The sequence below is a fragment of the Sorex fumeus genome, unplaced genomic scaffold, assembly GCF_029834395.1.
Source record: "Sorex fumeus unplaced genomic scaffold, SorFum_2.1 ptg000093l, whole genome shotgun sequence".
NCBI classification, from domain to species: domain Eukaryota; kingdom Metazoa; phylum Chordata; class Mammalia; order Eulipotyphla; family Soricidae; genus Sorex; species Sorex fumeus.
The window spans coordinates 10,014,311-10,030,059 of NW_026606150.1; the positions used below are offsets into that span (position 1 = coordinate 10,014,311).

Below are 15,749 nucleotides of genomic sequence, written 5' to 3' on the forward strand. Positions count from 1 at the left end.
GAAAACACCCATCTCAGGATTTATTACAACACATTGTTTCCAAATACAAAAGAAGGGGCGGCATGGAGCAGGGGTGGTGGTGTGGATGCACTGGGGAAGGGGTCCTGAGGCAGGGTGAGGGGGGACAGCCCAGTCCAGAGAGACCGGGAGCCGTCAGGGGTGGGGCTGCCCCCTCCTCCGCTGGACTTTCCAGCAAATAACAGAGGGGCAGGTCCCTGGGGGACGGGGCTCCAGCCCAGGACGGGGGCGGGGCCAGGGAGTGCACAGCCCCGCCCAGCCCGGCTCTCCCTGGGGGAGCCGGGGACCACCTAAGTCTGACAGCTCTGGAGAAGGGGTTAACAGGAAGGAAGGACGCGCTCGGGACCTGCCTTCAGTGTCTGTCTCCGGGACAGCACAGGGACGCGGCCGAGGGACCAGGGCGTCCTCCACTCGGGTCACCTCGGAAATCCAATGCGATAGACAGAAGGCGAATTTACATAATCAACAACAACGACAATAATAATAATAATTAAACAATAATAAATACTTAAACTGCTAATCCAGAGATTGCAAATACAACGATGATAGCTTATCTTCTGGGAACAGGGTGGACAGGACCAGGACGGAGGGGTATAGTGAAGAAAACAAAGGGGTCAGCAGGGACGCTCCCCAGGACCCAGTCCTGTACCCCCAACGTGGGCCATCCTGTCTTTTCGCCAGGTGCCCCCGGAGCCCAGAGGGCCCCACGACCAAGAGGGCTGGGGGGCTGTGGCTCCCCCTCCCCCCACTCACCAGGGCCAGAAAATCAGCTGGGTAGGGACCAGAGCAAAACCCTGAAGATGTGGGGGAGGAAACCTTTGAGTGCAGAGGCCCCAGAGGGGTCCCCTGGGACTGGGCCAAAATGGGGTACCTCCCACCCAGCTGCCCAGCAGAGGTCTATCTGCCCCACCCTCAACAGTGCTGGGGGAGGCCTCACCTGCAGGATCACTCCTACCTCTGGGACACACCTGGGTCCTAGGTAACCACCCTTCCCTGGTAGGTACACCCCGACCTGAGGGGCCACACCTGGGCCCTGGGTGACCCCAACTATGGGACCCTCCTAGACTCAGGTTACCCACACCTGAGTCCCGGATCATTCCCACCTGCAGGGACGTCCCCACTGACCGGGACACACCTGGATCCCAGATCACCCCCACCTGCAGGGCCACCCCCACTTGCGGGGACATATCTGGGCTCTAGGTCACCCCCACCTGCAGGGCCACCCCCACTTGCGGGGACACACCTGGGCTCTGGGTCACCCCCACCTGCAGGGCCACCCCCACTTGCGGGGACACACCTGGGCTCTGGGTCACCCCCACCTGCAGGGTCACCCGCATCTGCGAGGGCACACCTGGATCCCAGATCACTCCCACCAGCAGGATACACCTGAGTCCCAGGTCACCCCCACCTGTGGGGACACACCTGGACTCTGGGTCCCCCAGGTGGTCCCCCTTCATCTACACAGGGAAGTTAGTGACCCTGAAACTAGACTTGGGGTTCAGGCAGGAGGGAGGGCTCTCCAGCTCCAGCGGGGGTCCCGCCTCACTGGGAGACACTTCCCCCATCACCTTTGTCCTGTGCTCTCTACTAGATCCCTGGAAACCGGCCAGGCAGGAGACCCCACTGCCCCGGGGCCTGGTGCCTGGGCCTGGGGTGCAGCCCTGCGGCTCGCACCCAACTGAGACCCCCCCCAGGCTGGGGGCAGAGGAGAAGGGAGAGGAGCAGAGAAAGAGGGAGGGGGGTGGAGGGAGGGGAAGAGGGGGAGAGAGGGGCAGGGCGGGGCGGGGGAGGGCGGGCGGAGAGTCTGCGGCTCAGTTTGTGGCAAAGGATTTTTTTTCTTTTTTTCCTTTTTCTTATGTAAAAAGTGCACGAAAGCTGGGCAGTCAGAGTGTCCTGCGGGAGGGGGCGGAGAAGGGGACCCCAGGCCCGGACCCCGGCTCGAGACTGCAGGCGGCCCGTATTGCTTAGAAACTGTGTTTCAGTTTTTAAATAAATACCAGACAGTAAAAACAGCTCCGGGGCTGCCAGTCACTGCAGAAGGACAGCTTAAATAAATAAAAAATCGAAATATTGGCTTCTCGATAAAAACCGCCGTCACCCGCCCCGCCCCTGCGCCCCGCGGGGCCGTCAGGACACCTCGATGACCTCCACGCTGCCCGAGAAGCTGGCCTGCTTGCCCAGCGCGGCCAGCTCCTCGCCGCGCGCGCGGCCCTCGGCCAGGCCGCCCTCGAACTCCATCTGGCAGCTGCGCCGCTTGAAGTGCGCGTCGGGCCCGCAGCGGCAGCGCGCGTCGGGCGGCGGCGAGCCGGGCGGGCCGGGCAGCGCGCGCCGCGGAGTCTGGCGCGCCGCGCCGGCCGGGGAGCGCGCGGGGGAGCGCGCGGGCGAGCGCGCGGGCGAGCGCGCCGGGGAGCCGGCGGGGGGCCGGGGCCGCCGGCGGGGCCGCGGGCGCGCGTCCGCGGCGTCGGGGCCGTCGGCGCCCGGCGAGGGCAGGCCCAGCGCGCCCCCCGACGGGCTGTCCAGCTTGCAGAGCTTCGGGGGCTCGCCGGGGTCGGGCCGCCGGCTCGGCGCGTAGGCCGACTTGATGTCCAGCGAGAAGGAGCGCTTGAGGCGGTTGGCGTCCTGGAGGCGGTCGGAGGAGAGGTGCAGGCCGCGCAGGCCCTGCTGCAGGCTGGCGGCGGGGCCCGGGGGCTCGGCGCCCCCCGCCGCGCCGCCCTCTGAGGTAGGTGCCGGCGGCGGGGCCGCGGGGCCGGGGGGCGGCGGCTCGGGGCTGCCCGGCCGGGGCGCCGCCTCGCCCTGCAGCGCCGCCAGCAGCTGCAGGCTGCGCTCGTACTCCAGCAGCTGGCCCAGGAAGTTGAAGTTCGGGGAGATGGACGGGCGCCGGTCCTTCACGAACCTGCGCGGGGGCACGGCTGCGTGGGCCCGGGCTCCCCGCCCCCGCCCGCCCCGCCGCGCCCGGGGAGCCGGGGCTACCTGTAGGCGTCGTCCGAAGACATGCCCATGGTCTTCATGATGTAGGCGATGGCGATGGTGGCGGAGCGGGAGATGCCGGCCAGACAGTGGACGATGACTTGGCAGCTGGACAGCTTGGCTTTATCTGGGGGCAGGGCGGCCGTTGCACAAGCCCGCCCTCGCCCCCCCGGGTGGGGTCCCTCCTTCCCGGCGGGCCCGCGGCTCCCGCCCCGTCCGTCCCAGCCCCGGTCCTCGCCCTCCGCGGCTCGCCGGCGCCTGGCGCTGCTCCCCGATCTGGCCGCTCGGCACCTGGCCCTCCCCCCTCCCGCACCGGGTCTGTCTGGCCTCTCCACCGAGCGCCCGGCACGCGCGTGCCCCGCCCGCACGCCCACCCCCGCCCACCGCCCGCGCCTCGCCTCGCTCGCAGCCAGCGGCCCGCCCACCGCCGGCACCCCGCCCCGCCCGCCCCGCCCGCATGACCACGCCCACGTCATCAGCCCCGCCCACACCTGCCGGCCCTGCCCTCATCGCCTCGCCCACACCCACACGGCCCCGCCCGCCCGCCTGCCCCCATCGCCCGAACCTCGCCTAGCTCACAGCCAGCGGCCCGCCCACCGCCGGCACCCCGCCCACAACTCCTCGTCCCCGCCCACATAGCCCTCATCGCCCCGCCCACATCGCCCCGCCCTGCCTTCATCACCCGCCCACGCCCGCACGGCCCCGCCCGCCCTGCCCCCATCGCCCGAACCTCGCCACGCTCACAGCGGCCCGCCCACCGTCGGCACCCCGCCCACAACTCCTCGTCCCCGCCCACATAGCCCTCATCGCCCCGCCCTGCCTTCGTCGCCCCGCCCACGCTCGCACGGCCCCGCCCGCCCTGCCCCCATCGCCCGAACCTCGCCTAGCTCACAGCCAGCGGCCCGCCCACCGTCGGCACCCCGCCCACAACTCCTCGTCCCCGCCCACAACTCCTCGTCCCCGCCCACATAGCCCTCATCGCCCCGCCCACATCGCCCCGCCCACATCGCCCCGCCCTGCCTTCATCGCCCCGCCCACGCCCGCACGGCCCCGCCCGCCCTGCCCCCATCGCCCGAACCTCGCCACGCTCACAGCGGCCCGCCCACCGTCGGCACCCCGCCCACAACTCCTCGTCCCCGCCCACATCGCCCTCATCGCCCCGCCCACATCGCCCCGCCCTGCCTTCATCGCCCCGCCCACGCCCGCACGGCCCCGCCCTCCCTGCCCCCATCGCCCAAACCTCGCCACGCTCACAACGGCCCGCCCACCGTCGGCACCCCGCCCACATCGCCCCGCCCTGCCTTCATCGCCCCGCCCACGCCCGCACGGCCCCGCCCGCCCTGCCCCCATCGCCCAAACCTCGCCACGCTCACAGCGGCCTGCCCACCGTCGGCACCCCGCCCACAACTCCCCGCCCCCGCCCTCATGGCCCCGCCCACCCTGCCCTTATCACCCGCGCCCCGCCCACGCCACCACGCCCAACGAATGACCGGCCCCTCAATCGCCCCGCCCACTCCCGCCCATCCACTGGCGCCTGGCCACGCCCCATCCCCTCAGCACCACCCGAGGGGATCCTGCCTCCTCACCTATGAACTCGATGGACTTGTCCAGCCAGGGCAGCAGCTTCTCACAGTAGTTGTCGTTGATGGGGATGCGCAGGAAGCGGCTCTCGCAGATGAAGTCGGGCTTGGGGCAGGAGTTGCTGGCGTTGAGGACGTAGCTTATTCCGTTCTGGGTCATCAGGTCCTGGGGTGGGAGGACGGGGTGTAAGTGGTTTCTGGTCACCGCCACCCTGGACGCGGCCGCCCTGCCTGCGGCGAGCTCCTGGACTCCCAGGAATCCGGCCGTGGCAGGCGGTGTCTGCGCCCTCTTTTCCTCGCCCCATTTCTGAAGCCCGGGATTCTTTCACCCAGGCCAGCCCAGTGACCTCAGCAGTTTGGTATGTGGGCTCTCTGGACTGGTGGCCTGGGGCAAGGAGCTGGGCCACTCCCCCAGGCCCTGCCTGCGGGCCAGGGGCATCAGCAAGGGCCTGGGGCCCAGCTGTGCCTCCCCTCCGCCAGCCCTCAGCCCCCAGCCCACACACACCTTGTTCAGGACATCCTTCTGGGAGCCCAGGTAGAGGTGAGGCAGGATGCGGGTCAGGCCCACGCTGGGCACGGGCAGGCAGGGCTGAGAGAGGCTCATGGGCAGCAAGGCGGCGGGCTTGCCCTCACAGAGGCCGGGGAAGCAGGAGGAGAAGGTGGCAAAGCCCCCTGTAGTGGAAGTGGACAGGGTCAGGCTTGGCATGGCACAAACCCACCCCCCACCCCACCCAGCACCTCTCAGCCACACCCAGCCTGGACCCCAGCCCCAGTCCAGCCCAGCCCTGATGCCCAGCTGCCAGCCTTGACCCAGCCCCTCGTGGCGTTGGGTGCTGCGGAGCTGGGAGACTGGGTGGGCCGCGCCAGCAGCTGCCTTGCCACCCACGTCCTTCCTCACGCTAATTAGGGGCTGGCCCCAAGGACGCTGCTGTGATGCTCATAAATGTGAGGTGAGGGTTGAGGCCCAGCTGGGCGTGGGCTGCAGGCCACAGGGATCCCCAGTGAGGGTCAGGCCTATCTCCCACCCCCTGGTGTTACACAGTGCTCCCAAGAGGGTCCCCTCCCAGGCTGTGCCCCAAGGCCTAACTCCACCCACAGGGGCAGGCACAGCACGCAGAAGCTTCTGGTTGACCAGCTGGGACACTGGCCAGAGGAGCCCGGGAGTCATGGGGCAGAGCTCGGGTCCCCAGAGGTAGACCCCCACTCCACTGTGCCCAGAAGCAGACCCCATCTGACTGTCCCCAGAGGCAGATCCCGGCCCCCAGTGGCCGACCAATCCACAGCTTTCAGCCTGGCCAATAGCAGGGCTGGGAGATCCCTTTGGCCAGCCCCCCCCTCAGTTGGGAGAGCAGGTCACTGCGGGACAGGTGTTTTTAGGTCTTACCCTGCAGTGTTCTGGGCACCGCAGGGTGCTGGGGAGGTCCCAGGCCAGCCACGCTGCCCTGTCTCTCAGCCCTGGTGGTCTCAGCCACCAGCATGCCCTGAGCAGGGCCCACATAGCCCTCATCTGGGTGACCTTGGCTCCGGAGGTGGGGTGCCCACAGCATGGGGGGGATTAAAGGGCCAGTTCCCTTTGCCCCACAGTGGGGTCCAGCTGTCTGGCTCTTCTCACTGTGCCAGCAGCTGCCCAGCCCCCGCCTGTCCCTTCGGTCCTGAGTCTCAGGAAGACCCCGCTGGTCTTGATCTGCCCTCACCCAGAGCTGGAAGGGTGCCTCCCAGTACTGGGCATTCCCAGAGCCCTCCAGTTCCCACTCCAGTTCCACCGCACATGCGACTCCTGCCAGCACTGAGAACCCCCCCAGAGGGCTGCGGGGCGGAGGGGCAGAAGGTGCTCACTCAGTGCCCCTCACTCGTGGCTTAGTGGGAAGCCAAGTTCCTCCCTCAGCACCACACTGTCCCCTGAGCACAGAGCCAGGCGGTGAGCCCCACCGCGGCATCAGGCGTGGTCCCAAACCAAACCCAAAGCGGCACAAAAGCAGCAGAACAGAAGGTCCACAGCCCAGCCGGTCCTGCTGGGTTCCTCAGGTGCACGAGCTCCGGCCACCATCCCAGCCCTGCCCGGACAGAGTGAGACCACAGCGGGGAGCAGGGCTAGGCACCGGGGACAGCAGTCAGGACGTGGGCTCCCACAGGCACACAAGGCAGGCACACCCAGACACGTCTGTGCCGCAGCAGGAACAACTGCCCAGGGCCCAGGCCAGGCAGTGAGGAAGCGGACACGGCCACTCCTGCCACGGTGCTGAGCCAAGCAGGAGCCCAGTACCCAGACGCCACCCCCTGCCTGTGCTGGGATCACAGTGTCAGCGTGTGCATCCACACGCGAGGGCACTGTAGGTGAGAGACTGCATACACACGTGAGCACTATGGGTGTGTGCCTGTGCTTGCACATATGAGAGCACTGTGGGAGTGAGCCTGTGCTTACACACGTGAGCACTATGGGTGTGAGCCTGCACATACATACATGAGCACTGTAAGAGTGAGCCTGTGCATACACACGTGAGAGCACTGTGGGTGTGAGCATGTGTTTATACACACGTGAGCACTGTGGGTGTGAGCAGGTGCGTACACACATGAGCACTATGGGTGTGAGCCCATGCTTACACACGTGAGCACTATGGGTGTGAGCCTGCACATGCATACATGAGCGCTGTGGGTGTGAGCCTGTGCTTACACACGTGAGCACTGTGGGTGTGAGCAGGTGCGTACACACGTGAGCACTATGGGTGTGAGCCCGTGCTTACACACGTGAGCGCACTGTGGGTGTGCACATACATACGTGAGCACTATGGGTGTGAGCCCGTGCATACACACATGAGCACTATGGTATGAGCCTGTGCTTACACACGTGAGCATCAGGGCGTGAGCCTGCGCATGCACATGTAAGACACTCTGGAGTCAGCCGCGTGCGTCTGTGAGCGCGTGTCTGAGCTGCATGCGTGCCCCTGTGAGCCTGCATGAGTGCACCCGGTCGTGAGAGCCGTGTGTGTGTGTGTCGCGCCCTCCCTGCCCCGTGCCGGCTCGCGCTGCCGGGGCCACCCACCTGTGAGCACGGCCACGCTGCGGAAGCAGCCGTCCAGCTGGCTGAGCAGGATGGAGAGGAAGCTGTCCGCGGCCAGGACGCTGGCGTCCCGCGTGCTCTGGTCGTACACCACCACGTCCTGCGCCTCCGCGGCCTCCACCTGGGGGCCAGGGCGCACTCAGGGCGGCGGCGGGCCGGGCGGCGGGAGGGCGGGGGGTGTCCACGCTGCGGGCGGCCAGGAAACCCACCGCCGGTCCCGGCCCCTGCAGGCCGCCAGCCGCAGACTGACCGCGCGCGCAGCCAATGGGAGGGCGCGCTGCGGGGAGGCGGCAGTTCTGGGCGAGGGGCTCCCGGGACGCGGTCTCCGTCCCAGCCGTGCAGGGGCGGGGCCTTTCCCACGGCCTGCAGGCCACCCCCCAGCGGCCCAGCCGCCCAGCGGTCCCTCCCGGCACTGGACAACCGAGTCATCGGAGGGGGCTGCTGGAACAAGCTGCAGGTTGAGGGAGCTGCCCTCAGTCACACCCGGAGAAGCCAGTCAGGCCCCTGGGGTCCTGGGCTGGGCACCTGGGCCCGCATGCGATCCTGGGAGTCCAGGCAGTGTGTGTGTATGTGTGTGTGTCTGCGCGCGCGTGCACCCCTGGGAGCCAAGACTGTGCGTGCATGTGTGGGGTGGGTATTTGTGTGTGCCCCCTGGACGTGTGTGGTCCCGGGGAACTCAGGCTGTGCGTGTGCGTGTGCATGTGTATGTGTGTGTGTCTTTGTGTCTTTGTGTGTGCTCCTGGGAGCCCAGGCTGTGTATGCACATGTGTGCGTGTGTGTGCGTGTGTGTGCCTGCATGTGCCCCAGGAACCCAGGTTATGTGTGCACGTGTGTGCGCGCATGTTGTGCTCCAGACCCCAAGCTGTACGTGCACCTGTGTGTCTGTGTGTGCTGCCAGGAGCCCAGGCTTCACTCGCATACAGAGAGCCCGGCGAAGGGGCAGCGGCTGCCTCTCGGGGAGTGGGGTCAGGAGCGCCCGGTACCTGGGTGCGGGCGGCAGGCTGGACGAGCTCGGCGATGGTCACTGTGCCCTGCTGCAGCCGCCGCTTCACCAGCTTGGAGCAGCAGATGTTGACGGAGCGCAGCACGTGCCAGCTGCTGTACTCCACGAAGGAGCGGCTGTCGATGACCAGCGGGCCCCCGGGCCCGCCCCGCAGCAGGCTGGCCAGCTTCTTGGCATCCATCACCTTCCGGGGAAGCCGGTCCCCAGCCATGGTGTGGCAGTGGGTGGGGGCGGGCGTGGCCCTGCGTGGGCAGCAGCTGCTGGCTGGTGGCTGTGGCCTAGAGCTGGGCGTGGGAGGCCATGGTACCACACCTGAGGGCGAGGAGGAGCTCAGAGGGGCCGTCCTTGGAGAGGAGCAGGGTCACCTCTGGCTTGGTCTCAGCGGCAAGCCGCGCCATCTCCCCACCACCATGCCAGCCTTGGGGACAGCCAGGCACAAGGGACCGCGGGGAGGAGGGCTGGGTGGCTGGGCCGCTGCTGGATACACTCCCTCATGCCGCCCCCCGCCCCCCAGTCTGCAGACGCCATCCAAGCCCAGGACCCCAGATGATGTGGAGGTCAGAATGCTCCCCTAATGCTCCCTTGCCTCTGCCTTCTTGGGAGCTGCACATGTGCACATCCCAAATATATAGCATGCACGTGCACACGTGCACACACCACCCAACCACACAGCAAAGATACATGTGTCATACACACCACACATGAACACACCACCCAAACCACATGCCAAACATACACCACCAGACGAGACACATGTGCACACATGCTACAAAAATCACACATCAAACACACATGACAGGTACACCACACATATGTGCTCACATGAAACACCCTAAATCACACATGTGCACACATACTACAAAAATCACACGTCAGACACACATGACAGGTACACCACACATATGTGCTCACATGAAACACCCTAAATCACACATGTGCACACATACTACAAAAATCACACATCAGACACACATGACAGGTACAGCACACATATGTGCTCACATGAAACACCCTAAATCACACATGTGCACACATACTACAAAAATCACACATCAGACACACATGACAGGTACAGCACACATATGTGCTCACATGAAACACCCTAAATCACACATGTGCACACATACTACAAAAATCACACATCAAACACACATGACAGGTACACCACACATATGTGCTCACATGAAACACCCTAAATCACACATGTGCACACCACATCTCACATGTCAAACCCCTACACACCACGGTCGCATACTACACACTTCACACGCAGCCCACATGCAGAAGTGCACACGTACATGCACTCAGCACACATATGTGCATACACCACATGAATGAGCCATCATACCCATACCACACACACACAACCACACCTGCACATTACATACATGCCACATGCAGAGACATACACACCGCGGTATACACACAATACACACAGGCACATGTAGCATAGACGTTACCCACATGGACGTGGACACAGCCCACAGAGCCCACAGCTGGAGCGTTTGCATGTGGTAGTGGGCCAGCCAGAGCAGGGTGCTGGGGGGCAGGAGACCGCAGATGGGGGGCAGATGGAGGCCAGCAGAGGGCAGTGAAGCTGAGGGCGGGGCCACTGCAGGCCTGTGTCTGGCCCGGGAGGCTGGGACTTCAGCAGGGCTCCAGGAGTGCTGGGAGAGGGGTGTGTGAGGATGGCGGAGGGGTGTGGTCGAGGGACTTGGGGACGCTGGGCTGAGGAGTAAGGGCTGAGGGGTTCTGGGCCGAGGGTGTGGGGTGCTGGGGTGAGGGCTGTGGGGTGCTGGGGTGAGGGGTCTGGGCTGAGAGGTGTGGGGCGCTGGGGTGAGGGGTGTGTGGTGCCGGGGTGAGGGCTGTGGGGTGCTGGCACCTCAATCTGGGGGTCTGACCAGAGCACCTTAGCTCTGCTGGGGTGGGTGGTCTGGCACCTGGAGTGGCAGAAGCAGCGGGAAGGGGGCTCCCCTCCCCAGGCCTCCCTCCAGGCTGGGTGTTGTTATTCGTGCCCAAGGGGACTCATTAGCAAGTTAGCACCTCAGGCGTCACCATGGCAACCGCTGCAGTGCGGCAGGAGCCAGTCCCAGCTCGCTCCCACCCCACAGGTGACCCCCAGGGGTGCAAGAATTCCTCCGCACCACGCCCTCTCCCAGGGGCTTCCCCAGGGCCTGGGGCACACAGGCTGCTGGCACGAAGGTGCCACGGGAGATAAGTCCCCAGAGACGTGGGGGGAGGTCTGAGGGCTCAGGCCTTGATGGGGAGGCGCACAGAACACCCCCCACTCCTGCTTTCACGCACCCACCCCTACGCCCCCGCCGGGCACAGCCTCAGAGGCCTGGTCTTCCTGCTGGTCCAGAGCCGGCCGGCCGGCACACCAGTCATTCCCAGGACAGGCCGGTGACTCTGGGAGAGCAGCCCCCGCCCAGAGCATGAGGACCCAGAAAGCAGGACTCGGCGCCACAGGACCCACCACACGTAGACCACCGCACAGTCCAGCACACCTGCTTGCTGTGCTACTACCACACAGCAACACATGCAGACACATGTGCATCCACGTGTATGCACCAGATGCACGGAGCCACACACCACACACACAGACATATGCACACAGACACCACACACGTACGCATGCACACAACACACATGCAGACATCTATGTATGTGCCAGACACATGTAGCCACACATACCATAGACACATGGATACAGACATGCACATGGACACACAACACACATGCAGACATGTGTGCAAGCACACAATGCACCAAACATGTGCATGAATACATGTTTGCACCACACTAGTGCACACATGTGCATGCTTGTGTACTCCTGTGTCTACACCTGCAGACACATGCACATACACACCACATACATGCAGACACATGCACACAGATGTATACAAGGCACACAATAAACTCATGAGTGCACCACACAGATAAGTACAAATGCAGGCACACGCATGCACACATACTGCACACATGTGCAGACATATACATGCTGCACACATATTGCAATACATATGGCACACACAAAGAAAGGCACACATGTACACAGTGCAACATACACATATACACATGGCAGGCATGTACACATTGAACACATACACATTACATACAAGGCAGACACATACACACTGCTCACACATGTACACACAGCACACACACGGCAGTTAGCTACACATTGCACATATACACATACACACGTGGCAGACATGTACACACTGCACATATGTACACACAAGGAAGACACAACTGTACGTATATGTACACACAGCGCACACACAGCAGACATGTACACACTACACACATACACCTGTACACAGATGGCAGACACCTACACTGCATACACACGTACACACTGCACACAAACACAGGTACATACATGGCAGACATGTACACAATGCATACACATCATATAGCACACAGATACACACTGCAACACAGCATACACGACAGATGGCACATGACCCAAAGAAACACTTCACACACGTGCACATGGCACACAGATCTACACTGCATGCACATACACACTGCACACACACTGCATAGGTGGCACACACATACACAGAGTACAAGTGTGCACAGGTGTGAACACACACATGCACATCTCCCCCCTGCAGGACACACAGCCATGAACCACCCGCTGGGCAGCGCCTCCCGCAGCCCTCCAGGCCAGGCTGAGCTCACTGTCCCACACAGGTCAGCCAGGACCGGAGACAGTGGGTGGGGGTTTCACCCAGGGGTGTCCTTGGCCTCGGGGGGGTTCAGGGGAGCCCCTGGGGCAGTGGCACATGGAGCTGACGGGACGGGCACCCCCAAGGTCTGCAGTACTCAGCCTCACCGCCCCAGCTGGCCCCAGCACACTCGGCCACACTGTCCCAGGCTGAGCTGGTGTGGGGGCAGCTGGGAGAGTCCTGGAGAGGTGAGCTCAGGACCCCACAAGTCTGGTTTGGTGGCTTGTGCCCCTCACCGGTCTGTGGCCTTGCACTGTCCCACTGTTGTCCCCACGACCGACCTGGGTCCACTCATTGTCCTCCCACACCAGGGAGGCCCAGGAAAGTGACCCAGGCCCACCCGGCCTCCATGGCCACAGTCTCCACAAGACCCGGCCCTGCCCGGCCACGGCCACAGTTCCCACAAGACCCAGGCCCGCTCAGGCCTCAGTAGCCACAGTCCCAGCAGGCAAAGGTAGGCTGGTGCAGCCGGCCTGGTGTCACAGGCGCAGGCCCTCTGGCCATAACACACCCTCCCCAGGAGCCACATATGACACAGGCGGGGAAACCGCGGAAGGCACAGGTGCTGGCTGGGCCACTCCGGGGCTCTGCTCTGGTCAGGCCCGTCCGGAGTCCGGAGTCCGCAGTCCGCCTCAGCAGCTCCCGGGACCCACTGGGGCGCCCTGATCCCGGCCCGCCCCTCCCCAGACCTGCCCTCCCTCCCGGCTGCCCATCCGATGGAGACCCCAGCTGGGCCCAGCGCTGCGCCTGCCCCCACCCGCGGCGGCCGCGGCCAGGACCGGCGAGCCTGGGCCCTGTCGGCCGCTCCCCTCCGGGAGGCCAGCCTGGAGCGGGGCTGGCGCTGCGGGCGAGGGAGGCTGCGGGCGCCCAGCCTGGCACTGCCAGCCCCTCCCCCAGCCGTGGCGGGCGCCGCAGCCTCGGTTCCGCAGAGGCCCAAGGTGGCGCGCGGCCGCACGGGGCGATGGTAGAGCAGTCTCGCCCCGAGGGCCCCGGGGTGGCCCGCCGCCCCCGGTCCTGCGCCTCGGTGTCGGGCCCCGCGGAGGGCCGAGTGCGGGGTGCGGGCGCGCGGGGCTCGGCGGCCGCGGGTCCTTCGTCAAGGAGTCCCCCGGGGAAGCCGCGGGCGGGGTGGGCCGGGCCAGGGTTTCCCGGGCGCTGGGGCGGCGGGGGACGCGGGCACCGCGATGTCCGTCCGTACCGGGACGTCCCTGTCAGCCGGCTTCGGGGCCGCGTCCTCTTCCCGGGGCCTGCCGAGCGCAGCCGCCCCGAAGGCGCAGGGCGCAAGGGGTGGGCCCCCCGGGAGAGCCGCCCCGCGCCCCGCATCCCCGCATCCTCGCGCCCCGCATCCCCGCAGCTCCGCCTCCCCGCGCCGCGCTCCCGGCGCCTGGGTCCCCGCGCCCCCGTCCCCGCGCCTCGGTCCCCGCTCCCCGGCCCCGCGCCCTCCAGCCGGCGCCCGAGTCCCCGCGCCCCCCGGTCCCCGCGCCCCCGCTCACCTTGCTCACGCTCGCCGCCGCCGCCGCCGGCGCGCACCGGGGACCCGCGCCGCGCTCAGGGCGCCCGCTCGCCGGAGCCGCCCATGGGCCCGCGGGGGGCCCGCGCCGCCGGGGCAGGGAGCGGGGGACCGCGCGGGTCGCGTGGCCGTGGCCGTGGCCGCCGCCGCGGGCAGCGCTCGCTCGGGCCGGGGCGCGCGCACTGGGGCGGACACGCGCGCTCGCGGCGCGCATCCCACGGCGGGCGCGGCCGGGGCGGCGGGGCGCGGGCCGGGCGCGGGCGGCGCGGGCGTGCGGCGGGGCGGGGGCGCGGGGCCGGCTGGGCCGCCGCGCTCGGCCGCGGTGACAGGCCCGGGCGCTGGGCGGGCGGCGGGGGATGAGGTCATGCGGAGCGAAAAAGGCCCTGACGTCACCCGCAGCCAATCAGCGCGCGCGGCTCGGGGCGGGTGACGTCAGCCGGAGCCGGGCCGCGGGTGCAGATTAGAGGCGGCGGCCCGGGGGGCGGGGGCCGGGCCCGGCGAGCCGCCCTCCGCCCTCCGCCCCGGCCCCGCGCCCCGCGCCCGCTCTTAAAGCGGCCGCGCGACGTGCGGCGCGCGGACCCCGCCTCCGGCAAGGCCTCCGGCGTGCGCTCCGAGGGCCCCCCGCGCCTCGCCGGCTCTCCCTCCGCGGGGCCGGGCGGGCGGGCTCCGGAGCGCGAGGCGCCTCTCCCCGCGGGGAGGCTGCGGCGGGAACAAAGGCCCCCCGCCCCGCCGCCCCCGTCCTTTGTGCGCGCGGGGCGCGCCGCGAGCCGGAGGGGCCGGAGCGGGGGCCCCGCGGGTCGCGGACGCGGGGGGAGACGGGCGCGCAGAGGTCACGCGGGCCCTGCGGGCTTTCCTCCGCGGGCCGGGCCGTCCCGCGGCGCCCCGCCGCCCGACGGCTGCCGCGGGAGGGTCGCCGCGCCCCCCGGGCTGCCCGGGAGTGGCACGTCCGGGTGGCCCCGGCAGGGCGGGGGCGCCGCGGCTCCGGGACCCGCTCTCTGCGCGCGTGCCCGGCGCGGGGACCCCGGGAGCCCCCTGCCCGCCGCCGCACGTGAGTGTCGGGCCCGGCGAGACGGGGAGGGCCGGGCGTGCGCGGCCGCAGCCCCCGCGAGAGTGGCCCTGCGGAGAGGGGGCGCCCGGGGTGGTCCCGGCCCGGAGGGGGCGGCCGGACGCGCCGTCCAGCGCGCTCCGCGGTTCCAGGCCCGCCGCGCCTGTGGGCGGAGGGCGCTGCTCGCGCGCCCCCTGGCGTCGGGCTTCGAGGCAGCAGCGCGGACGGACGCGCGGAGTGGGGGCTCCCCCGCAGGGACCCCAGGGAGCCCGTTTGGCCAGGAGGGGCTGCGCGGAGGGCCCTTCCCCTCTTCCGCCTCGCTGGAGGTGGGCCCCGCCGGCAGTGGGGCCCGGGCGGCCCTGGGGGAGGGGAGACCCCGGCCCGGGGGCGGTCGGTCGGAGAACGGGTGCCCAGCGCCTGCGGGGAGGACGGCGCCCCTGGGCCCCGCGGGCCGGCCGCCCGGCACCTGCTCTGCTCAGCCTGTGCCCGGGGTGCAGGGCGGTGCCCGGGGACCCAGGCAACGTGGGCATCTGTCGGAGCCTCTGGGGTCCGCGCGGCGGGGCGCTGACGGCGGGCGTGGCCGCGCGCCGGGCGTTCCTAGGGGCAGGCTCCTGGACAGGGCAGATCGGCCCGTTCTTGTCCTCGGCGTTTTGTGCGGGGGGGGGGGGGGCGGAAGTCAGGGCGCGTGTGTCCCCCGCACCGGGCGGTCAGTGCTGCCGGATCCCAGCGGACGGCGCGGGGGCGTGCAGGACCTTGCGGGGATCGCAGCCTGCATGGGCCCCGCCCCTCGCTCTCCGCAGGCCTCCGTGGGCCACGCCGGGCTTGGGGGGCGTG

The 15,749-nt window shown here is 67.8% G+C and overlaps 1 protein-coding gene across 2 annotated transcripts; it reads right to left on the reverse strand.

The window, feature by feature from the left end:
• DUSP8 (dual specificity phosphatase 8) lies at nucleotides 1-14,022 on the reverse strand. 2 transcript variants are annotated; one of them, XR_008794952.1, is made up of 8 exons: nucleotides 13,854-14,022; nucleotides 8,607-8,938; nucleotides 7,606-7,744; nucleotides 5,071-5,237; nucleotides 4,572-4,731; nucleotides 2,989-3,112; nucleotides 1,338-2,911; nucleotides 1-1,121 (listed from the first exon to the last, which is right to left on the reverse strand). XR_008794952.1 is itself a non-coding variant. In XM_056131777.1 (7 exons), the coding sequence occupies exons 2-7, from the start codon at nucleotides 8,835-8,837 to the stop codon at nucleotides 2,146-2,148; spliced, it is 1,587 nt and encodes a 528-aa protein (XP_055987752.1). In that variant the 5' UTR covers nucleotides 8,838-8,938; nucleotides 13,854-14,022; the 3' UTR covers nucleotides 1-2,145. The 2 variants fall into 2 exon arrangements, 1 of the variants encoding a protein (XP_055987752.1); XM_056131777.1 differs by having other exon boundaries at nucleotides 1-2,911.
• Nucleotides 14,023-15,749: the final 1,727 nt, after the last annotated feature.

What these genes read in the sequence shown, in the direction of transcription:
- DUSP8 (XM_056131777.1), bottom strand. Translation starts at nt 8,837, where the DNA reads ATGGCTGGGGACCGGCTTCCCCGGAAGGTGATGGATGCCAAGAAGCTG. An exon ending in CAGCGTGGCCGTGCTCACAG is followed by an intron (nt 5,238 to 7,605) that starts GTGGGTGGCCCC and finishes CTTCCACTACAG; the next exon opens with GGGGCTTTGCCACCTTCTCC. An exon ending in AGAAGGATGTCCTGAACAAG is followed by an intron (nt 4,732 to 5,070) that starts GTGTGTGTGGGC and finishes CTCCCACCCCAG; the next exon opens with GACCTGATGACCCAGAACGG.